This window comes from Scyliorhinus torazame, chromosome 13 (genome assembly GCF_047496885.1).
Source record: "Scyliorhinus torazame isolate Kashiwa2021f chromosome 13, sScyTor2.1, whole genome shotgun sequence".
NCBI lineage: Eukaryota > Metazoa > Chordata > Chondrichthyes > Carcharhiniformes > Scyliorhinidae > Scyliorhinus > Scyliorhinus torazame.
This window is the reverse complement of record NC_092719.1, coordinates 54,775,677-54,801,211: the sequence shown is the minus strand read 5'-3', so window position 1 is coordinate 54,801,211 and position 25,535 is coordinate 54,775,677. Positions and strand designations below refer to the sequence as shown.

General features: G+C 43.9%; 1 protein-coding gene across 1 annotated transcript; it reads left to right on the top strand.

Annotated features, from left to right (window-relative positions):
* Positions 1–1,928: 1,928 nt before the first annotated feature.
* On the top strand, positions 1,929–25,018 carry ckap4 (cytoskeleton associated protein 4). The gene is made up of 2 exons (XM_072471538.1): positions 1,929–2,710; positions 23,601–25,018. Exons 1-2 carry the CDS (start codon positions 2,414–2,416, stop codon positions 24,831–24,833), a joined length of 1,530 nt encoding a protein of 509 aa, XP_072327639.1. The 5' UTR covers positions 1,929–2,413; the 3' UTR covers positions 24,834–25,018.
* The last annotated feature ends 517 nt before the right edge of the window (positions 25,019–25,535 follow it).

Sequence of the window (25,535 nt, the reverse complement as noted above, 5' to 3'; positions counted from 1 at the left end):
GGAGTTACAACACCTCGGATACAGGGATTAATAGAGTTACAACTCCTTGGTTACAGGGATTAATAGAGTTGCAACTCCTCGGACACAGGGATTAATAGAGTTGCAACTCCTCGGATACAGGGATTAATAGAGTTACAACCCCTCGGACACAGGTATTAATGGTGTTACAACTCCTCGGTTACAGGGATTAATTGAGTTACAACTCCTGGGATACAGGGATTAATAGAGTTACAACTCCTCGGATACAGACATTAATAGAGTTACAACTCCTCAGATACAGGCCTTAATAGAGTTACAACACCCCGGATACAGAGAATAATAGTTACAGCTCCTCGGATACAGGCCTTAATAGAGTTACAACGCCTCGGACACAGGGATTAATGGAGTTACAACTCCTCGTATACAGGCCTTAAGAGAGTTACAACCCCTCGGACACAGGAATTAATGGTGTTACAACTCCTCGGTTACAGGGATTAATAGAGTTACAACTCCTCAGTTACAGGGATTAATAGAGTTACAACCCCTCCGTTACAGGGAATAATAGTTACAACTCCTCGGATACAGGGATTGATGGAGTTACAACACCTCGGATACAGGCCTTAAGAGAGTTACAACCCCTCGGACACAGGGATTAATGGTGTTACAACTCCTCGGTTACAGGGATTAATAGAGTTACAACTCCTCGGACACAGGGATTAATAGAGTTACAACTCCTCGGATACAGGCCTTAAGAGAGTTACAACCCCTCGGACACAGGGATTAATGGTGTTACAACTCCTCGGTTACAGGGATTAATAGAGTTACAACTCCTCAGACACAGGGATTAATGGAGTTACAACTCCTCAGATACAGGCCTTAAGAGAGTTACAACCCCTCGGATACAGGGATTAATAGAGTTACAACTCCTTGGTTACAGGGATTAATAGAGTTGCAACTCCTCGGCCACAGGGATTAATAGAGTTGCAACTCCTCGGATACAGGGATTAATAGAGTTACAACCCCTCGGACACAGGTATTAATGGTGTTACAACTCCTCGGTTACAGGGATTAATAGAGTTACAACTCCTCGGACACAGGGGTTAATGGGGTTACAACTCCTCGGATACAGGCCTTAAGAGAGTTACAACCCCTCGGATACAGGGATTAATAGAGTTACAACTCCTCGGTTACAGGGATTAATAGAGTTGCAACTCCTCGGATACAGGGATTAATGGTGTTACAACTCCTCGGTTACAGGGATTAATAGAGTTACAACTCCTCGGTTACAGGAATTAATAGAGTTGCAACTCCTCGGTTACAGGGATTAATAGAGTTACAACGCCTCGGACACAGGGATTAATGGAGTTACAACTCCTCGGATACAGGAATTATTGGAGTTAAAACTCCTCCGTTACAGGGATTAACAGAGTTACAACGCCTCGGACACAGGGATTAATGGAGTTACAACTCCTCGGTTTCAGGGATTAATAGAGTTGCAACTCCTTTGATACAGGGATTAATAGAGTTGCAACTACTCAGTTACAGCGATTGATAGAGTGGCAACTCATCGGTTTCAGGGATTAATAGAGTTGCAATTTCTCGGTTACAGGGATTAATGAGTTACAACTCCTCGGTTTACAGGGATCAATAGAGTTGCAACTCCTCGGATACAGGGATTAATAAAGTTACAACTCCTCGGTTTGCAAGTATTAATAAAGTTACAACTCCTCGGTTTACAGAGATTAATAGAGTTGCAATATATCGGTTACGGGGATTAATAGAGTTGCAATTTTTCGGTTACATGGATTAATAAAGTTGCAACTCCTCTTTACAATCACCAGTTTAATGGGCGTTGATACACGTGGACAAATATGCCGGGGTATTCCTCAAAACTCAAGATTACGGCTCTCATGATCAAATCATATTGTGTCTGAATGAAAGTGAATAATGAATCGAACCAGGAGGTCCAACAGCCTGTTCCATCTGACATAGCTGCACATGAGCCATCCGAGGAGGGGTATGAAATTGTGTCAACTGCACGTCAAGCAGTCGTTTGTGAGAAAGATGAGAGTCAGGTCGTGGGATATGGGATGATGTAACTGGAGTCAGCTGTACATCCGAAATGAGCGTGTTCCCCTCCCAGAGTACGTGGCAGGAGCGGCCCCTGTGCAAATCACTGTAGCCCTGCTCCCAGCATTGCGGAGAGGCCGGGACGCCGAGGGAAAAAGAAATCGAACTTTAAGGAGCAACTTCTCGGGCCGGACTCACTGATGATCCTCCTGTGAGTGGAGCTTCCCAAGAAAGTGAGTTAGAGGGACATAAACCACACTGTTAACTGATAAGCAAGCACCCCCCCCCCCCCCCTTCTCTCTCTCACACACACAGACTTACTCGTTTTATCTGATTTGGGAGATTTGCACCTTCTCAGAAGAATATGTCTTCCCTGAAACAAAGAAATAAGAACCATTCTGAGCGGGGTTCTCACACGGGCCAGGATGACGTGGCCAAGAAGAGCACGAAGGGCAGCAAAGGAGGTGCAGGTTCCGGCTCGGCCACCGGCAGAGTGCTGCTGCAATTCCTCCTCTTCTTCATTCTGGCCGCCGCGGCTGTCCTCCTCGCCTGGTACGCCCACAGCCTCTCGCAGCAGCTCACCCATCTTCACAGGAGGAGCGAGGAGACTTCCCTCCGGGGCCACGAGCTGGCAGCCAAATTGGGGACCGTTTTGCAACAGGTAAGATCGAGGCTCCTTGTGGCTCAAGTTTTAACCGCGCTGGAATGTTTTCTTGCATCTTTCTGCTCCATCCCCCGGCCCCCAATGTGTGGTCGAAGTACAGCAAGGCAAGCGGATCCTCGCCTTAAGAATCGATTTCAGAATGAATCGGGTAATGTTGCACACACGTGGGCATTTACACACAAGTTAGACCATCCCGGGTCCGATTTGCTTATCTATTTGCACTCTCGCCTTTAAAGATTCATCTCTATGCACCACATAACCTTGCATTCCCTGCGGGCTGTTTATTCACAATCTTACCATTTAAGGAACGACTACATTCACCGTTATCATAGAATCATAAGGTTTACAGTGCAGAAGGAGGCCATTCGGCCCATTGTGTCTTCACCAGCCCCTGAAAGAGCACCCTACCTAAGCACACACTTCCACCCTATCCTGTAACCCAACAACCCCACTTAACGTTTGGGGACACTATGGGGCAATTTAGCATGGCCAATGTCATGATCTGCACTCATGCACGTAATGAGATAGATAGGCAGTGACAGACACCCAGTACAGCCAATCAACACACAGGACAGAACACCAGGCAGAACACTAGAAGGTGGTCTCCCACTATAAAACACACTAGGCATCAACACTCTGCCTCTTTCCACTGGTGACAACTGTAGTGACAGTCAGGGTGTATATATCAGTTAGCACCTTCTACACATGGCTCAGAGCTAGTCTGGTCTAGTTAGTTATAGCAAGCATGCTTCGATTAGTAGAGTGTCAAACCCACAGCGAACTGTGTGCACTGCTTAACAGGTTCAATAAAGCGTATTGAACTAACATCAAAGTCTGGAGTCTACTTTCAAGTACAACTGCATCCAGTTGCAGTCCGTGTTACCACAGGGTGATTAACACGACAGCCAATACACCTAACGTGCACATCTTTGGACTGTGGGAGGAAACCGGAGCACCCGGAGGAAACCCATGCAAACATGGCGAGGGTGTGCACAGACCCAAGCCAGCAATCGAACCCGGGTTCCTGGCACTGTGAAGCAACAGTACTAACCCCTGTGCTACCATGCCAGAATGGACTGTCTCTCACTGCCCTGCATTAAGCATTGTTTATTTAATAACCCCACTTAGTCTAGATGTGATTCTTGTAATTTCTGCACAGTTCCACCCTTTGTGTCCTCAATTTGGTCTCTCCAGTTTCATCCACCTCCAGCCAACTCATGCATAAAGCGGGAGTGCAAAGGAATGAGTACAACACGCTAATACAGAAACAAGTATCTATTTACTCTCTTCTGAACCATGGTCACCTTTTTTCTTGCAGTTATGTTTCCTTTTAAAATCATTTATCTTCCATTTTTAGCACAGTACTTACATGGCTAATGGTCCAGAGGCCTGGACAAAGACCTACTCGATCTTGTCCTCATCAATCTGCCACTCACAGGCACATCTATCCATGACAGTATTAGGACTGACCACATATTCACCCAGGGCAACCTCTATCATGTTGTGTAGTAGTGTGCTAATTGGAATAGATTCAGAACTGATATTCTTTGAAAATTCCAATTAAGGGGCAATTTAGCGTGGCCAATCCACCTACCCTGCACATCTTTGGGGTTGTGGGGGTGAGACCGACGCAGACATGGGGGAGAATGTGTAAACTCCACACAGACAGTAACCCAGGGCCTGGATTGAACCCGGGTCCACAGCGACGAGAGGCAGCAGTGCCAACCACTGCGCCACCATGCCGCCGAATTCAAAACAGGTCTAGCAGCTCAAAAGCAAGTAACCATGCAGCAGCAGAATTACAATCAACCACAAACTGTGAACTCATGGCCCAGTCGGTCCCTCATATTACCATTATCACTAACCCAGGGGACCAATCCTGGTTCAGAGGAGTGTAGAAGAACATGCCGTGATCAGCACCTGGTATACTTAAAATTGAGATGCCAACTTGATGAAGCTACAACACGGGACTAGCTGCATGCTAAAGAGCAGAACCCTATGTAGACAGCAGAACAATCTCACAATCAATGGATGAGATCAAAGCTCTGTAGTCCTGCGAAGTCCCATCATGAATGATGGTGGACAATTAGAAAACTAATGGAAGGAAGAGGCTCCATGAATAACCCCACCCTGACTGATGGCGGAGCCCAGCACATCAGTTGAAAATACAAGACCAAAGCATTTCCAACCATCTTCAGTCAGACGTGTCAAGTGGATGATCCATCATGGACTCCGCCCGAGGTCCACAACATCAATTTTCAGCCAATTCAATTAACTTCACACAATGTCAAGAAATGACTGAGCACAGTGGTTCCAACAAAGGCAATGGGCCCTGATAACACCTGACTGCACTGAAGGCCTGTGCTCCAGATCTAGCTGTGCCCCATGCCAATCAGTTCCAGTACAGCAACAACACTGGCATCTACCCAATAAAATGGTATATCCTGTTCACAAAGACAGAACAAATTCAAACCACAAAATTGCTACCCCATTTGTCGACTCAATCATCATCAAAGTGAAGGAAGGTATCATCAATAGTGCTGAAGAGACATTTACTCTCCAATGGGAACACCACCACCTGGAAGATTCCCTCCATGTCACTCCTGACTTGGAAATATATTGACATTGCTTCACTGTCGCTGGACCAAAATCCTGGAATTCCCTCCCTAACAGCACAATGGTGTACCTACACCATAGGAACTGCAGTGGTTCAAGAAGGCAGCTCACCACCACCTTCTCAAGGGCAATTAGAGATAGGCAACAAATGCTGGCCCAACGAGCGAAGCTCACCTCCTGAATATTACTATGGGAGTTAATCAGGGCAATGTTGCAAGCTCACCTATATCCAGTTGATTCATCAATCACCTCTCCCCATGCCGCTCCCTCCCCCCTCAGAATGGCAGAAGTGGGATATTTGCTGATGATTGCACAGTTTTCAGTTCCAATTCTACCATTTGCAACTCCTCAGATAATGAAGCTATCCATTCTTGAATGCAGCAAGATATGGACAATATTCAGGTTTGAGCTGTTACTTAGCAAGTAACATTTGTGCCAAACAAGCACCACTGTAAATGACGACTGCTGACAAGAGGTAATAAACCATGTGCACTTGATATTCAATGGTATTACCATCACTGAATCAACATCCTGGGTACCATCATTGACCAGAAATTTAACTGTACACATGACTTAAATGCCATGGCTATAAGAATACATCAGAGTTGGGAAATTCTAGGGCGAGAAGCTCACCTCCCAACTCCCAAAACCTTTCTACCATTTACAAGACACAAGTCAAGTATGTGTTGGAATACTTTCCAATTGCCTGGATGAGTGCAGCTCCAACAACACTCAAGAAGCTCAACACCATCCAGGACAAAGCTGTCCACTTGATTGCCACCCCATCCATCACATCAAACATTCATTGCCTTTGGCATAAATGTACAGTGGCATCAGCATGTGACATCTCCAAGATGCGCAGCAACTCACTTCACCAGCACCTTCCAAACCCACAGCCTCTAACACCTCGAAGAACAAGAGCATTGTGTATAGAAACACCACCACCTGCAAATACCTCTCTGGGTCTTACACCATCCTGATTTGGAATATTTCACCATTATGTAATTGTGACTGGGTCAAACCTTGGAACTCTCTCACGAACAGTTGTGTGAGTGTAACTACATCATACAAACTTGAGCAGTTACTGGTGGTGCCTCATTACCCAATCTTCTCAGTAAATGCTGGCCTTGCCTATGGTGTCCACATCCCATGAACAATAATATATGGCATCTTAGCTTCTGAAAATATTTACAAGATCCCTTTGTCCGCACACAGTGATTTCCTTGGAAAATTCAATTAGTCAGGCACCCTTTGTTGTCTATACCTGATTGATCCATGCCTTTCCAAATTTTCATCAATTTAATCCTGTGTTATGGACTCTAGATATTAAATAAGTAAAACTTCAAACTTGGTTCAATTTCTTTGCTAGATGTGAGTGTAAATTGGATATTGGACATAGGGGCCAGTGCTTTCAATTCAAAGTGATTGAGTTAATGGTCAGAAATTCATTGATGTTGTCAATCAACTGCACTGTGCCTCATGGCTAATTCTCCAATATATGCCCCTGTAAAGGGAGCTTTTAGGTGGGCATGTGGCTCAATAGTAGCGCTTCAGACTCCAGTTTGTAAAGGTTGCATGTTGAAATCACGTCAGGTTCACAAAGGTTTAGGTTTCTTCCTGTGGCCTGGTGATATAGGTCACTAAACTGAGGAGGTTTGCTAGAGTCACTCGGGAGGATTTAAACTAGTATGGCAAGGGGAGAGAACCAGAGCGGTAGCTTAGAAGGTGTAATAACTGAAGGGGAAATAGAGAACAACATCACCCTGTTTGCTCAAACGCAGTGGTTTGAAGTGTATTTGTTTCAACACCAGAAGTATAGCCGGTAAGCAGATGAACTTAGAGCATTTATTAGTACTTGAAACTATGATGTTGTGGCTATCACATAAACGTGGTGAAAGGAAGGGCAGGATTGGCAGCTGAATGTTGGAGGATATAGATGCTTCACGAGAGATAGAGGGGGATGTAAAAGGGGTGGGGGAGTAGCATTACTGGTTAAGGAGAATATTATAGCCGTACTGCGCGAGGATCCCTCGGAGGGCTCATGTGATGAGGCAATCTGGGTAGAGCGCAGGAACAGAAAGGGGGCAATCACAATGTTGGCCATTTATTACAGGCCCTCCAATCGCCAGCGAGAGATAGAGGAGCAGATAGGTAGAGAGATTTTGGACAGGTGTAAAAGTAACAGGGTTGTTGTGGTATGGGATTTTAATTTCCCCTACATTGACTGTGACTCACTTACTGCTAGGGACTTGGATGGGGTAGAGTTTGTAAGGTGTATCCAGGAAGGCTTCTTGATACAATATGTAGATAGTCCAACTAGGGAAGGGGCAGTACTGGACCTGGTATTGGGGAATGAGCCTGGACAGGTGATTGAGGTTTCAGCAGGGGAACATTTTGGGAGCAGTGACCCCAACTCCGTAGGTTTTAGGGTACTTTTGGATAGGAATGATGGTAACCCTCGCGTTAAGGTGCTAAACTGGGGAAAGGCAAATTACAATAACATTAGACAGGAATTGAAGAATTTGGATTGGGTACGGCTGTTGGAGGGTAAATCAACATCGGACATGTGGGAGTCTTTCAAGCGATAGTTGATTAGGATTCAGGAAAGTCACATTTCTGAGAGAACAAAGGATAAGTATGGGAAGTTTAGCGAGCCTTGGATAACGAGGGGTATTGTCAAAATGAAAAAGGAGGTTTATGTACAGTCTAGCAGCGTGGGGACAGTCAACACCCTTGAGGAGTATAAAAAAAGTAGGAAGGTACTTATGCTGGAAATTAGGAGGACTAGAAGGGGTCATGAAAAGTCCGTGGCTAATAGGATTAAGGTGAATCGCAAAGCTTTTTATTCATATGTAAAAAGCAAGAGGGTGGCCAGGGAAAGGATTGAACCACTTAAGGACAGTGGGGGGAATCTATGTGATGAGCCAGAGGAAATGGGCGAGGTACTAAATGAGTACTTCGCATCAGTGTTCATCAATGAAAAGGACTTTGTGAAAGATAATTCTTGGGACAGTCTGGGTCATGTTGACTTTGAAAAGGTGGAGGTATTGGGTCGTTTAGAAGACAAAAGGCATCTTGACAAATACATGGATAGGATGGGTATAGAGGTATACGGTACAAACAAGTGTTGAGGGCTTTGGCCAAAGTTAATATCATGACTGGTACAGGCTTGGAGGGCCGGAGGGCCTGTTCCTGTGCTGTATTGTTCTTTGTTAAACCACAAACCAAGAGCAATGTTTGGGGTCCCAGGCTCAAATCCCAGCATGGTAGGTGGTTTCAATACAAAACGTCCTCTGGCAGGCATGGGTGACCTGTTAACTGAGGCTTCACATCAGAGCAACTGCTAAAAGAAACGGCATGTAACTGTGTTGTGGATCAGGGTTTAGAAAACTCCAAAATATATCATGGAGTTCACCTGACCCACAACTTTTAATAGATTTTGGTTATGGGGAGCACAAGAACCCACTTTACAGGTGTGATGCAACAGAGATCTGAAGTATTTTAAAAACAAAACAATGTTTATTCTATGAATTCAGTTAACACTTTATAAACACTCAGTAAACATCTTATCAACTAAAAACACTGATACTTTCCCAAATACAATATTCTATAGGTAACCCTTAGTAACTTTGCTAACAACATCCATAAGCCCAAAACACTTTTTAACAAAGACAGCAGGCTTCAATTCTCTACAGAAACAGGTATTACTTTGAAATCATCAATGAGCTGGAGACATTCTTTAGCTTGTAGAGAGAAAGATCAATGCACACATCTGCTTGGTTCACATGCAGCTCTCCAACTGAATGTGAAACTAAACACTGAGCCAAAGCCAGCTTTCAGCACAAAACAAAAGTAAAAAGCAGAGCAGAATCCAGCTCCACCCACACACTGACATCACTGCAGCTATTTGATAAACACCCATTTCTTAAAGGTACATCCACCTGACACTTCCGCCCAAGAAAAAAAAAACCATCAACTTCAAGGTAGTTTCATTTTTCCCCTTTTCACTTTCCTTTAAGAAATACCGACAGTAAAATACCTTTTTCTTAACAAAGCAAAACACGCAAACATTTATAACATAGTACATTGTTTCCTTCTTCCTCCAACTGGAATCCCTCTTTATTGACAATCTCTTTGGACAAGAAGATCTCCGCACGATCCATCCATTTCTCTACGCCTCGGCATTTGTCTTTAAGGTCAGATACTTTAGTTCAATCTGATCACAGAGCCCCTTGTAATTCTCCAACACAGGAGCATTGGTTAACACAGCCTTTAGGCCTTCAAATGCCTGTTGACACTCCACTGTCTACTGAAATTTTCGACATTTCGTCAGCGTGTCCGTCAGTGGAGCAACCATGCTGCAAAACGTTGGCACAAATTTCCAGTCAAATCCACTCATGCCAAGAAATTGCATTATTTCCCTTCATGTCAAGGGTATTGGAAACTCCTCAATAACTTTTGTTTTCAAATTCCTTGGGACCATTCGGCCCTGTCCAATTGTATGGCCAAGGAAAATGACTTGGGCTTTTCCAAATTCACTTTTGGCTAGGTTTACTAACAACCCCGCCTCCTGAAGTCGATCGAATATTTCCATCAGATGCTTCTAATGTTCTTTGCATGACTGGTTAAAAATTACCAGATCGTCAATGTATACCGCACAATTGGGTAATCCTGAAACGACTTTGTTCATTAACCATTGAAATGTGGCCGGAGCGTTTTTCATGCCAAATGGCATAACTTTGAATTGGTATATACCATCTGGAGTCACAAAAGCTGAAATCTCCTTCGCCCTTTCAGATAAAGGTACCTGCCAGTAACCTTTAAGTAAATCCAGTTTGGAAATAAAAACTGATTGTCCCACTTTCTCAATGCAATCCTCCAAGCATGGAATAGGATAAGAGTCCGTTCTTGTAACTGCATTAACCTTTCTATAGTCCACACACAACCGTTGGGTACCGTCTGGTTTTAGTACCATCACTATGGGTGAGCTCCATTGGCTGCAACCCACTTCAATTATGCCATTTTTAACCATACTTTCAATTTCCTTGTTAACCTGTGCCAATTTTAAAGGGTTAATTCTATATGGATGTTGTTTAATTGGAACAACATTTCCCACATCTACATCATGTATAGTCATTTCAGTACTTCTCAACTTATCTCCACAAACTTGCCCATGTGATATCAATAACTCTTTCAGGTCAGTTTGTTTTTCTTCTGGAAGATAAGTCAACAATGTATCCCAATTTTAAGAATATCCTCGTTTTCCAATTTAATTTGAGGGATGTCAAATTCAAAGTCATCTCGATTCAGTTCTTCACTTTGAGTTAGAATCATTAAAACCTCCTCCTTTTGCTCTCCTTCCCTTTCAAAGTACCTTTTAAGCATACTCACATGACACACTCAGTGAGTTTTCCTTCGATCTGGCGTTCTTACCACATAATTCACCTCACTTAATTTCCTTTCAATCTGATAAGTTCCACAAAACTTTGCTTTTAAAGGTTCACCTACCACTGGTAACAATACTAAAACTTTATCTCCAGTGGCAAAACTACAAACTTTTGCTTTCTTGTCCCCTACCCGTTTCATCACATGTTGTGCAACCTTTAAATGTTGTCTAGCCAATTCCCCCGCTCTATTTAATCGTTCCCTAAAATTTGACACGTAATCCAGTAATGTAAGTTCCGACTGCTCACTCACCACTTTTTCCTTAATCAATTTAAGTGGTCCTCTTACCTCATGACCAAAACTAGTTCAAAAGGACTGAATTTGGTTGACTCATTAGGTCCACCCCTAATTGCAAACAGTACGAATGGAATTTCTTTAACCCGATCCTCTGGATAATCTTGACAATAAGCCCTCAACATTGTATTTAATATCTGATGCCACCTTTAAATGCTCCCTGCGATTCTGGATGGTACGCAGTTGATTTAAATTGTTTTATTTCTAAGCTATCCATAACTTCTTTGAATAACCTTGAGGTAAAATTTGATCCTTGATCAGATTGTATTTCTGTGGGTAGTCCATATCTAGTAAAGAATTTAAGTAACTCCTCCACAATCTTTCTACCTGTAATATTGCATACTGGAATGGCCTCTGGAAGCCTAGTAGACACATCCATTATAGTCAAAAGATACTGATTCCCACTTTTTGTTTCAGGAAGCGGTCCTACGCAATCAATTAGGACCCTTGTAAAAGGTTCCTCAAATGCTGGAATGGGTATTAAGGGTGCTGGTTTTATCATTGCTTGAGGTTTCCCTATCACTTCACATGTGTGACATGATTGACAAAATTTAACATCTTTATGTAGTCCAGGCCAATAAAAATGATTTTGGATTTTAGCTTGAGTTTTCCTTACTCCCAAATGACTTCCCACTGGTACCTCATGTGCTACTCGCAACATCTCCTTTTTATACCCTACTGGCAATACCACTTGATGAACCTCTGCCAACTTTTCATCGGCCTGCATATGTAAAGGTCTCCATTTTCTCATCAAGACATCATTTTTACGGGCAGCATGGTGGTGCAGTGGTAGCACTGCAGTCTCACGGCGCTGAGATCCCACATTCGATCCCGGCTCTGGGTCACTGTCCGTGTGGAGTTTGCACATTCTCCCTATGTTTTTGTGGGTTTCACACCCACAACCCAAAGATGTGCAAGGTAGGTGGATTGAACATGCTGAATTGCCCATTAATTGAAAAAAATAAATTGGATACTTTAAATTTATTTTTTTTAAATACATCATTTTTATGGTAATAACATTCTGGTATACACTCAGATTCCTCTTCCATGTATGCTTTCTGATACATCCGTTTTATTTCTATATCTTTCTGTTGTAACTCCGCCAATTTTCCTGAACTAAAAATATCCGCCTCATCCTCTACCTGTTCTTTTCCAACCACCTGATCAAAAATCGTTTCTGATAATTGCACTTCAACTTTATCTTCACTCTTTGATTTATCTTCTTGTTTTAACCTGTCACTTTGCAACCTTGTTACTACACAATCCGGAAAACCCCCACGATACTTGTCCTTCAACACTTCAGTTGTCTGATTTTCCACTGGCTTATCAACCACTGTAGACATCACTCCCACCTGTGATCCAGCTATATCATTACCCAAGATAAACTGTATTCATGGACATGATAGTTTCTCTATTATTCCTACCACCACTTCACCATTCTTCACTGGACTTTCCAACCTTACCTTATATAATGGTAAGAAGTCTTACAACACCAGGTTAAAGTCCAACAGGTTTGTTTCAAACACTAGCTTTCGGAGCACTGCTCTTTCCTCAGATGAATGAAGAGGTATGTTCCAGAAACATATATATAGACAAATTCAAAGATGCAAGACAATGCTTAGAATGCGAGCATTTGCAGGTGATTAAGTCTTTACAGATCCAGAAGTAGGGGTAACCCCAGGTTAAAGAGGTGTGAATTGTCTCAAGTCAGGGCAGTGTTTGAAACAAACCTGTTCGACTTTAACCTGGTGTTGTAAGACTTCTTACTGTGCTCACCCCAGTCCAACGCCGGCATCTCCACATCTTATATAATGGAACTCTACGCTTCTCACCCTGAATTCCACATATTACCACCTTTTCTGGCAATATTCTTCCCAAACTACATAACTCCTCATCTCTTACCATCAAAGATTGACTCGCTCCTGTATCTCTTAAAATTGTGATTTCTTTACCTACACCTTCTTGTACACATAGTAAACTTTACCCACCCAAGTAAATTATTTAAAGAGATCTGGCACCTTCTTATCAATCACCTCATGATCAGGCTGTACAATATTTTGCACCTCCTTCGCTTCACTTGGGCTTTCCTTTACCTTTTAATCAAACCCCACTGTCTTATCCTGTTTTACCACATCAGTCTTCCCAGTGCTTTTCTTCAACCACCAACACTGTGACTTCACATGGCCTAGTTTATTTCAGTGAAAACATATGAAACTTTTTATTTCTTTTCCACCCTCCTGGATTTCTTTTTTAATCTGAGGTACACTCTCCTTATTATCCCCCATCAGAACTCCTTTACCTCTACCACTTGAGTATCTCTCATGTCCCTAGTTTCTATCCCTCACAGGCTGAAACTGATATCGGAAACCAAACTTTGATTTATGAACTAATCTGCCATTTCTGCTGCTAAGCTCACAGTTTTAACCCTCTGCTCTTCCACATGCATTCTCACGACATCAGGAATTGAATTTTTAAACTCCTGCAAAAGTATCATTTCTCTGAGCGGTTCATAGGTTTGGTCTATTTTCAAAGCCCTTATCCACCTGTCAAAATTAGTCTGATCCTTTCAAAATCCATGTATGTTTGACGAGGTTCTTTCCTTAAATTTCTAAACCTTTGTCTGTAGGCTTCAGGCACTAGTTCATATGCACCTAAGATGGATTTTTTCACCTCCTCATACGTCCCAGATATCTCTTCTGATAGTGATGCAAACACTTCACTCGCCCTACCTACCAGCTTTGTTTGAATCAGTAATACCCACATATCCTGTGGTCATGTCATTTGTTTAGCTACCTTCTCAAATGAAATGAAAAAGGTTTCTACTTCCTTCTCATCAAACCTTGGCAATGCTTGGACATAGATCCCCACCAAGTCTTCGACTATGACGCTCTTTTTCTTTATCCTCATCACTATCCTCCAACTGTACATTTCCCTTTACATCCGCCAATTTTAACCGACTGTCATGTTTCATGGCCATTTTCTGAAGTTCAAAATCTGTGTTTTTCCCTTTCCTCTCTCTTTTTCTTTTTCCCTGATCTGTACCTCCCTTTCTCTTTCTTGTTGTTCTGCTAGGGCTATTCTTTCTTTTTCCCTCATTTCGTATTCAAGCTGCTTTAATTCTTTCTCATGTTCAAGTTGTTTAATCTGTAACTGATTTTTTTCCATTTCTAATGAGTCAGACTGTATCTCAGGCAATTTTAAATGCTCAGCTAGCGCCGTAAGTATCTCTTCTTTTCGTGTGCTGTCAGGTAACGTTAATTGCAATGTTTTCGCCAAATCTAAAAGCCTTTTTTTAGTCTCTGTTCGTAAGGTACTGATTGTGACCTTCTCCACCCCAAAAAACTTCTGAGCCTCTGAAAGAGCCATTGTCCACAACACACTCCCTACTTAAACTGGTATACCATACCTGAAAAGCAAACACAAATATGCTCACTCCTCACTGTCTTTACGTTCACTAAGCCAACCCAATCACGAAAGATAGAACGTTAGCCCACAAGCCTCCAATTTATCATGGACCAGGGTTTAGAAAACTCCAAAGTATACCATGGAGTTCACCTGACCCACAACTTTTAATAGATTTTGGTTATGGGGAGCACAAGGGCCCACTTTACAGGTGTGATGCAACAGAGATCTGAAGCATTTTAAAAACAAAACATGTTTATTCTATGAATTCAGTTAACACTTTATAAACACACAGTAAACATCTTATCAACTACAAACACTGATACTTTCCCAATACAACATTCTATAGGTAACCCTTAGTAACTTTGCTAACAACATCCATAAGCCCAAAACACTTTTTAACAAAGACAGCAGGTTTAAATTCTCTACAGAAACAGGTATTACTTTGAAATCATCAATGAGCTGAAGACATTCTTTAGCTTGTAGAGAGAAAGATCAATACACACATCTGCTTGGTTCACTTGCAGCTCTCCAACTGAAAGCGAAACTAAACAGAGCCAAAACGAGCTTTCAGCACAAAAAAGTAAAAAGCACAGCGGAACCCAGCTCCACCCACACACTGACATCACTACAGCTATTTGATAAATACCTTTTTCATAAAGGTACATCCACCTGACATCTCCCCCCCAAGAAAAAAAATAAACCATCAAGCTTCAAGATAGTTTCATTTTTCCCCTTTTCACTTTCCTTTAAGAAATACTGACAGTAAAATACTTTTCTTTTTAACAAAACAAAACACGCAAACATTTATAATAACATAGTCCATTTTAGTCCTTCCTCCACCTGGAATCCCTCTTTATTGACTGTCTCTTTGGACAAGAAGATCTCTGCACGATCCATCCATTTCTCTACGCCTCGGCATTTGTCTTTAAGGTCATATACTTTAGTTCAATCTGATCACAGAGCCCCTTGTAATTCTCCAACACAGGAGCATTGGTTAACACAGCCTTTAGCCTTCAAATGCCTGTTGACACTCCGGATAAACACCCATTTCTTAAAGGTACATCCATCTAACAAACTGCAATAAGATTGCCATCATTTGGAGTAACCTTCAATGATGATCCTTCCAAAGATGGCAGGTACTTTTTCTCAGGATTGAAACTAAATAATCAAACATTCACTTATGCATTTGTAATGCTACAGTTAATTATTTTACTTAGATATGCTTTACCACATTACTTTCTGAAAGATTAGGCTATTATTTCTTTAAATATGCTTTGACCCAATGCATAATCCTGGAAAATAAAGTAACAAGTAAAAAAAAAAATTAATAGGTATTAGAACATATTTACATGTTCGTTAAGGAATACAAAGTTTTATTGCACAACTGTAAAATAGCTAACTCAATTTATTGAAAGCCAAAGGGGAGATGAGTACAACAATGTCTATCAATAACACCATCTTGATGCCGAATCAGGTGAATAAGTTACGGTCATCAGTAACTCAATGGGCAATTTGGGTCTGAGAGTGTTGAATCATTGTCTGCAGACCTTAGAACCAACATAAGCGGGAACAGCAGGCAAAAATGGTTAGCTGAAATATACATTAAGCACCAAAGAATCTAGGTACTGCATTTGATTTTCTAGGATTTGAAATAGTTATCTTTCACATAAAATACTACACCATTATTACATTACATGTACCAGTATGGCGATATGGTAGCACAGTGGTTAGCACAATTGCTTCACAGCGCCAGGGTCCCGGGTTCAATTCCCGCTTCGGTCACTGTCTGTGTGGAGCCTGCATGTTCTCTCTGTGTCTGTGTGGGTTTCTTCCGGCTGCTCTGGTTTCTTCCCACAAGTCCCAAAAGACGTGCTGTTAGGTGAATTGGACATTCTGAATTTCCCCATTGTGTACCCAAACAGGCACCGGAGTGTGGCGACGAGGGGATTTTCACAGTAACTTCATTGCAGTGTAAATGTAAGCCTACTTGTGACAATGATCAAGATTATTATTATAGTGGAATACATCAGTGCACAAGAGCCTAAGAATTAGGACCAGAGGTAGGCCATTCGGCCCCTCAAGTCTGCTCCACCATTCAATCAGTTCATACTGATTTGATTGTGGTCTCACTCCACTTTCCTATCTGGCCCCCATAACCAGGTGACTCCGTTGTTGGTCAAAAATCTATTAAACTCGGCCTTTAATAAATTCAATGACCCAGCCTCCTCTGGTCTCTGTGGAAGAGAAGTCCACAGCCTAATGGCCCTCTGAATTAGTGCATGGTGCGACAGAAGAAGACACCATCATGCACCAGCTGTTTGCATTGGTCATTATGTCAGAACTGCAACATACATGTGCTCTTCTTTCTTAGCTTCGAACTGTGGTCAAATTGACAAGGACTGATGGGGTACCAAGCACTCTGTGAATGGCAGGAAAACAAAGTTCTGTGATTTTGGAAAAGTGGCCGAAAGCTAGGATTTGCAGTGTTCATCAGGATTACCATTGATCAGAAAGTGAACTGGACTAGCCATTTAAATACTGTGGCCCCAAAGCCTGGTAAGAGGCTCAGAACCCTGCAGCAAGTAACTCACTTCCTGACTCCCCAGAGTCTATCCACAATCTACAAGGCACAAGTTAGGGGTGTAATGAAATATTCTCCCCTTGTCTGGATGAGTGCAGCTCCAACAGCACTCAAGAAGTTTGACACCATCCAGGACAAAGCAGCCCACTTATGATACCTCATCCACAAATATTCACTAACTTGACCACCAACGAACAGTGGAAGCAGTGTGTACCATCTACAAGATGCACTGCAGGAGCTCACTAAGACTTCATGGACAACATCCAAACCCATTACCACTATCATCTAGAAGGGCAAAATCAGCAGATACATGGAACACCACCACCTGGAAGTTCTCCTCCAAGTCACTCGCCATCCTGACTTGGAAATATATTGCTGTTCCTTCACTATCGCTAGGCCAAAATTCTGGAACTCCCTCCCGAACAGCACTGTGGGTATACCTGTATCACATAGTGGTTCATGAAGGTAGCTCACCACCATCTTCTCAAGAGCAATAAGTGCTGGCCTAGCCAGTGACGCCCACATCCCTGAATAAAGACAAAATGCTGCCTTTGCTGCAAATTGACAAAAGTGCAACATCATCTCTCAAAGATGTTAAGGTGCCTCAAGATGTTCTTCTATGTTAAGGGCACTATATAAATGTTGTTATTGTTGTCTCACCTGCTCTGATACCAGCTAAACTTTGCAGCATTGGATTGTATATTTGATGGCAGCATGCCAATGTTGTGACATGGTACAAGCTCTAAAGTGGAAGTCAGCACTGAGAAACACAGTCAACTCAAGTAGTTATTCCAATTTGTTGTTTGTTTGTACGTGTCCTTTTGTGTACTGGTACCAGAGAGCTAAATAAAATGTTTTTACCAGCAGAGGTGTTCAAAGTGTTAATGGTCAGAATGACGATTTTTCCCCATTACATGATATTAATATAAGGACATTTAATATAATGTTAATAGTTCAAACTTTGCAAAGAATTGGGGAGCGTAATGCCTGACACAATAAATGGGAAGGCAGAATCCAAGTCTGTGGAAGCAACCCTCAAAATCCCTGTTGGCTGGCTCTGAAGTGGTGTTGATGCTGCATTGGGTGGTAGCATCGAGGGTGATCCTGTCTGGTAATATAGAAGCCTCCCCATGAATCAGCAATACAAGATGCTTAGAAGACAACACATGCAGAGAACTTGGGTGGCAGGATTTGAGACGGGGGGATTTGTGGTTAGTGTGGGATGTAATCGGGTGCACATGTCCAATACTGTCTCTGGCAGTGTTAGCCTAATCATGCAAATTAACTTCAGGCATCTTTCGAGCAGGTGGTACAGTCTCCATTAGTCAGTCTGCTGAACTTGAGCCGGTCAAGCCAGTGGACTTGGCCAGGTAAACATGTCTGCACCTGCAAATATGAGGGGATAAAGGGTGGTACTGGTTGCTGAAGCTTGACCAGTCTGAGAACTCTGTTTCCATTTTAAAGAAGCTACAGTATGACTGTCAAATGCCATGCTTATGAATTATTTGTCCCACATAGCCCATGTTAGTTCGTTCAGTGAATATGTTTGAACTTAAGGTGATCCTTAAAAGTTTCCAGTTTGATAAGAACATCAGCAAATAAGAAATAAGAGCAGGAGTAGGCCATTCAGCTCCTCAAGCCTGCTCTGTCAGTCTATAAGATCATGGTTGATCTGTTATGCCTTAACTCCACTTTCCTGCCTATCCCCACAACTTTTGACACCCTTGTCAAGCACAATCTGTCTCACGCAGCTTTAATATAAACATATTTCAAGATCCTACAGACAAGGATATCTGCTGTCCTTACCTGGTCTCGTCAACATGTGCCTAGAGACCCAGAGCAATGTGGTTAATCCTTAACTGCTCTTTGAAATTACAGAGTAAGCAACTCAATTTAAAGACAAATAGAACATAGAATATTACAGCGCAGTACAGGCCCTTCGGCCCTCGATGTTGCGCCGACCTGTGAAACCACTCTAAAGCCCATCTACACTATTCCCTTATCATCCATATGTCTATCCAATGACCATTTGAATGCCCTTGGTGTTGGCGCGTCAACTACTGTTGCAGGCAGGGCATTGCACTACTCTCTGAGTAAAGAAACTACCTCTGACATCTTGTCTTATATCTATCTCCCCTCAATTTAAAGCTATGTCCCCTCGTGCTAGACATCACCATCCGAGGAAAAAGGCTCTCACTGTCCACCCTATCCAATCCTCTGACCATCTTGTATGCCTCAATTAAGTCACCTCTTAACCTTCTTCTCTCGAACGAAAACAGCCTCAAGTCCCTCAGCCTTTCCTCATAAGATCTTCCCTCCATACCAGGCAACATTTTGGTAAATCTCCTCTGCACCCTTTCCAATGCTTCCACATCCTTCCTATAATGCGGCGACCAGAATTGCATGCAATACTCCAAATGCGGCCGCACCAGAGTTTTGTACAGCTGCAGCATGACCTCATGGCTCCGAAACTCAATCCCTCTACCAATAAAAGCCAACACACCGTACGCCTTCTTAACAACCGTCTCAACCTGGGTGGCAACTTTCAGGGATCTATGTACATGGACACCGAGATCTCCCTGCTCATCCACACTGCCAAGAATCTTACCATCAGCCCAGTACTCTGTCTTCCTGTTATTCCTTCCAAAATGAATCACCTCACACTTTTCTGCATTAAACCCCATTTGCCACCTCTCAGCCCAGCGCTGCAGCTTATCTACGTCCCTCTGTAACTGGTAACATCCTTCCGCACTGTCCACAACTCCACCGACTTTAGTGTCATCTGCAAATTTACTCACCCATCCTTCTACGCCCTCCTCCAGGTCATTTATAAAAATGACAAACAGCTGGCCCCAAAACAGATCCTTGTGGTACACCACTAGTAACTGGACTCCAGTCTGAACATTTCCCATCAACCACCACCCTTTGTCTTCTTCCAGCTAGCCAATTTCTGATCCAAACTGCTAAATCACCCTGAATCCCATGCTTCCGTATTTTCTGCAGTAGCCTACCGTGGCGAACCTTATCAAACGCTTCACTGAAATCCACATCAAATACACCACATCAACTGCTTTACCCTCATCCACCTGTTTGATCACCTTCTCAAAGAACTCAATAAGGTTTGTGAGGCACGACCTACCCTTCACAAAACCGTGTTGACTATGTCTAATCAAATTATTCCTTTCCACATGATTATACATCCTATCTCTTATAAACCTTTCCAAGATTTTGCCCACAACAGAAGTAAGGCTCACTGGTCTATAGTTACCGGGGTTGACTCTACTCCCCTTCTTGAACAAGGGGACAACATTTGCTATCCTCCAGTCTTCTGGCACTATTTCTGTAGACAAAGATGACTTAAAGATCAAAGCCAAAGGCTCAGCAATCTCCTCCCTAGCTTCCCAGAGAATCCTAGGATAAATCCCATCCGTCCCAGGGCTTATCTATTTTCACACTTTCCAGAATTGCTAACACCTCCTCCTTATGAACCTCAAGCCCTTCTAGTCTAGTAGCCTGAATCTCAGTATTCTCCTCGACAACATTGTCTTTTTCCTGTGTGAATACTGATGAAAAATATTAATTTAGCACCTCTCCTATCTCCTCGGACTCCAAGCACAACTTCCCACTACTGTCCTTGACTGGCCCTACTCTTACCCTAGTCATTTGTTTATTCCTGACATATCTATAGAAAGCTTTAGGGTTGTCCTTGATCCTACCTGCCAAAGACTTCTCATGTCCCCTCCTGGCTCTTCTTAGTTCTCTCTTTAGGTCCTTCCTAGCTAACTTGTAACTCTCGAGCGCCCTAACTGAACCTTCATGTCTCATCTTTACATAAGCCTCCTTCTTCCTCTTGACAAGTGTTTCGACTGCTTTAGTAAACCACGGTTCCCTTGCTCGACCACTTCCTCCCTGCCTCACAGGTAAATACTTATTAAGGACACGCAGTAGCTGTTCCTTGAACAAGCTCCTCATTTCCATTGTGCCCATCCCCTGCAGTTTTCCTCTCCATCCGATGCATTCTAAGTCATGCCTCATCGCATCATAATTGCCTTTCCCCCAGATATAACTCTTGCCCTGCAGTATGTACCTATCCCTTTCCATCACTAAAGTAAACGTAATCGAATTATGGTCACTATCACCAAAGTACTCACCTACCTCCAAATCTAACACCTGTCCTGGTTCATTACCCAGTACCAAATCCAATATGGCCTCGCCTCTCGTTGGCCTATCTACATACTGTGTCAGGAAACCCTCCTGCACACATTGGACAAAAACGGACCCATCTAAAGTACTCGAACTATAGCGTTTCCAGTCAATATTTGGAAAGTTGAAGTCCCCCATAACAACTACCCTGTTGCTTTCGCTCCTATCCAGCATCATCTTTGCAATCCTTTCCTCCACATCTCTGGAACGTTTCGGAGGCCTATAGAAAACCCCTAACAGGGTGACCTCTCCTTTCCGGTTTCTAACCTCAGCCCATACTACCTCAGTAGACGAGTCCTCATCAAACGTCCTTTCTGCTGCCGTAATACTGTCATTGACTAATAATACCACCCCTCCCCCTCTTTTACCACCTTCCCTGAGCTTACTGAAATATCTAAACTCCGGCACCTGCAACAACCATTCCTGTCCCTGCTCTATCCATGTCTCCGATATGGCCACAACATCGAAGTCCCAGGTACCAACCCATGCCGCAAGTTCACCCACCTTATTCCGGATGCTCCTGGCATTGAAGAAGATACACTTTAAACCACCTTCCTGCCTGCCGGTACACTCCTGCAACTTTGAAACCTTACTCATGACCTCACTACTCTCAACCTCCTGTATACTGGAGCTACAATTCAGGTTTCCAAGCCCCTGCTGAACTAGTTTAAACCCTCCCGAAGAGCATTAGCAAATTTCCCCCCCCAGGATATTGCAGGGTCTACACCCCTCTGGTCCAGGTGTAGACCATCCCGTTTGTAGAGGTCCCACCGACTCCAGAATGAGCCCCAATTATCCAGAAATCTGAAACCCTCCCTCCTGCACCATCCCTGTAGCCACGTGTTCAACTCCTCGCTCTCCCTATTCCTCGTCTCGCTATCACATGGCACGGGTAACAACCCAGAGATAATAACTCTGTTTGTCCTAGATCTAAATTTCCACCCTAGCTCCCTGAATTCCTGCCTTATATCCCTATCCCTTTTCCGACCTATGTCGTCGGTACCTATGTGGACCACGACTTGGGGCTGCTCCCCCTCCCCCTTAAGGATCCCATAAACACAATCCGAGACATCACACAGCCTGGCACCTGGGAGGCAATATGAGTCTCTCTCGTTCCCACAGAATGTCCTATCTATCCCCCTAACTATGGAGTCTCCAATGACTAATGCTCTACTCCTCTCCCCCTTCCCTTCTGAGCAACAGGGACAGACTCTGTTCCAGAGACCTGTACCCCATGGCTTACCCCTGGTACATCATCCCCCCGAACAGTATCCAAAGTGGTATACTTGTTACTCAGGGGAACGACCACAGGGGTTCCCTGTACTGACTGCTTCCTTCCAGCCTCTCTCACCGTCACCCATCTATCTTTATTCTTCGGAGTAACTACATCCCTGAAGCTTCTATCTATGACCACCTCTGCCTCCCGAATGATCCGAAGTTCATCCAGCTCCAGTTCTTAATGCGGTTTCTGAAGAGCTCGAGATTGGTGCACTTCCCACAGATGAAATCAGCAGGAACACTGATGGCATCCCTCACCTCAAACATTCTGCAGGAGGAACATTGCACTACCTTCCCTGCCATCCCCTCTAGATAAAAAAAGAAGAGCTTACCTGTTATTCACTCCCCTTCTCAGCAAGCACTCACTCAGCAACCTCTGCGCCCCGCACGATAACACCAGAGGGAAAATAAAAGAAAAACTACTTACCAGTCACCAGCCAATCCCTTACCTGCAGGCTGTGACGTCACGGTTCAACTTCTTTCTATTTCTACCTGCCCTTGAGCCTTCCTCTTGATCTTTACAGCGGTTGTTTTTTTTAGTTAGAGGAAAGGGCAACAAATGCTAGTCTTCCAACAAACGGCAACATCCCACGACAGAATGAAGAAAGATTTCAAAACAAATACTGTTGAGGAACTGTAGCAATTTGATGTTTCTCCTATAACATTCTGACAGGGAAAGTATTAGGCATGAATTAACATGGAGCCAGCAAGAAATTACAACAGACTATGGAAATTAAGCTGTTTTGTTGTTTACTGTATGTTTTCTTTTCTCTGATATTAATTGGACAAACTAAATGTCTTTCATTGAAGGTGATGGGTGCACTGAGTTTTACTGTGGTGACTTTTTAACCAGGGAGCACTAAATGGTTAAGTCAATGAATATTTCTGAATTACTGTTTGATTATTAGCAGCCCATTCAGCAGCATTCCAATTCTATCACTTGCACAAGAGGCTTAAGTAAGCATTTATGATATTGGAAAGGACAGAAGCATGTGTTCCCGTTGTGTTATATTTCCAGTAAGTAGCAGATGATTTACACGGAGCCTCTGCCATCTCTTGTTGCAGGTCGAATCTACGAGGACCTCGGTGAGCAGGCTGGACTCGGTCCTGCTGGACACCCAGCAGCAGTTGCAAGAAACCAACGCGGCAGTCCGCAAGGGCGAAAGCAAGACACACCACATCGGCGAAACCCTGCAAAAGCTGCAGACCGAAATCCTCCGTGACCTCTCCGAGGGGATCCAGGACGTGAGGGATGCAAGGGAGAGAGATGTGGCGTCCCTCGAAAAAACGGTAGAGGAGAAGTTGAGGGAATTGACCCAATCAATCCACGACAACATCGCCACTTTCACAGAGACGCAGGAGAGGAGTGAGAGCAACGTCGAGGAAGTGAAGTCAAGGATGGGCGCCCTGGCAGCGACTGTGCAGGCAAAGCACCAAGAGATGGCAACTTTGGGCGGCGAGTGGGGGGAGCTGAAAAGTAGCTTCCGTTCGCAGCTCGGTGCGCAGGCAGCACTGGAGCAGCGGGTCTCCCGGGCTGAAGTGTCTCTCAACGCCGTGTCCAAGGAGGTACACGATTGCCGCCAAGATTTGGAGGAGGCCAGGGCGCGCCTGGACGAGCAGGGAAACATGCTGCGCGCAGAGAGCACCGACGCCTCAGCGGAGAGGCTGAGGGAGAGCTTGGACTCCCGCTTGGCCGCCGCAGAGGCGAACGTCAACGATCTGAACGCCGCCGCCACCCACTTGTCGGAAAAGCTCGAGTTCTACAAGCTCGACTCGGTGCTGAGTGCGCTGCGAGGCACCGCCGAGTCCCAGGCGTCACTCCGCGAGGACATCCAGGCGCTGAAAGCCAACCTGAGTGAGCTGGCGAGCCCGGGCGGCGGCGGGCGGCTCGAGGTGCTGCAGCAGGAACTGCAGAGCCTGGAGGCGCGGCACAGGCAGCACGCGGAGGAGGCGCGGTCCAAGCACGAGGACAGCTTCACCCAGCTGCAAAAGAGCGTGCGCGAGGTGGGCGAGAAGCACCGGGACGCGGCGGCGGCCTTAAAGGCGATGGAAGAGGCGCTACAGGCTGGGATGGACGAGAAGTTCTCAACGGTGGAAGCCTCCGTGGACGAGCTACGGTCTTCAATCGGCGAGGCAAAGAGTGACCTGGAAGCCTTAGGCTTGACTGTGGACAGCCTCCTCTCCAAGCCGGCAGAGACTGAGGCTGCTGAGGATGAACTGGCATCCCTAAAACTATCCCTGAACGAGCTGCAGTCAGATGTGGATAAGTTATCCGTGTCTTTAAATAGAATGCAATAAGGCTTAATTATAACCAGTTAGATCATTTGTCTAAACGACAACCTCAAGATTGTTGTGAATTCAACATAGCTCCGAAAGATAGAATGTGAAGAGATTGTTGATGAGGATTTTAAAAAAATAATTAAATACAAACACGTAATGTATTGCAATACTTTGCAGCTGAGAAATAAAAGTTCTGAAAATAACCTTTCTGTTCAATATAAATTCAGTTCTATACTGAAAACTTGAAAAATCAAATTTTCTTTAAATAAAAAGGGCCCACGGTGGCACAGTGGTTAGCACTGCTGCCTCACAACTGCAGAGTTCCAGGTTCAATTCCGGTCTTGGGTGACTGTGTGGAGTTTGCACGTTCTCCCCGTGTCTGAGTGGGTTTCCTCCGGGTGCTCCGGTGTACTCCCACAGTCCAAAGATGTGCAGGTTAGGTGGATTGGTTATGCTAAATTGCCCCTTAGTGTCCAAAAAGATGTGTAGTTAGATTAAGGGGTTAATGAGGTAGGGCGGGGGAGTGAGCATGGGTGAAGTACTCTTTCAGAGGGTCAATGCAAACTCGATGAGCTGAATGGCCTCCTTCTGTACTGTAGGGATTCTATGAAATAGATGTGAAAAACAGTGAGAAGCCAACAAGTCGCTTGCATTGACTCTAAATTCTATGCATGGTGAGTACGTTGGTTGAAATCCCTCTGGTCTTGAAAATACACATGG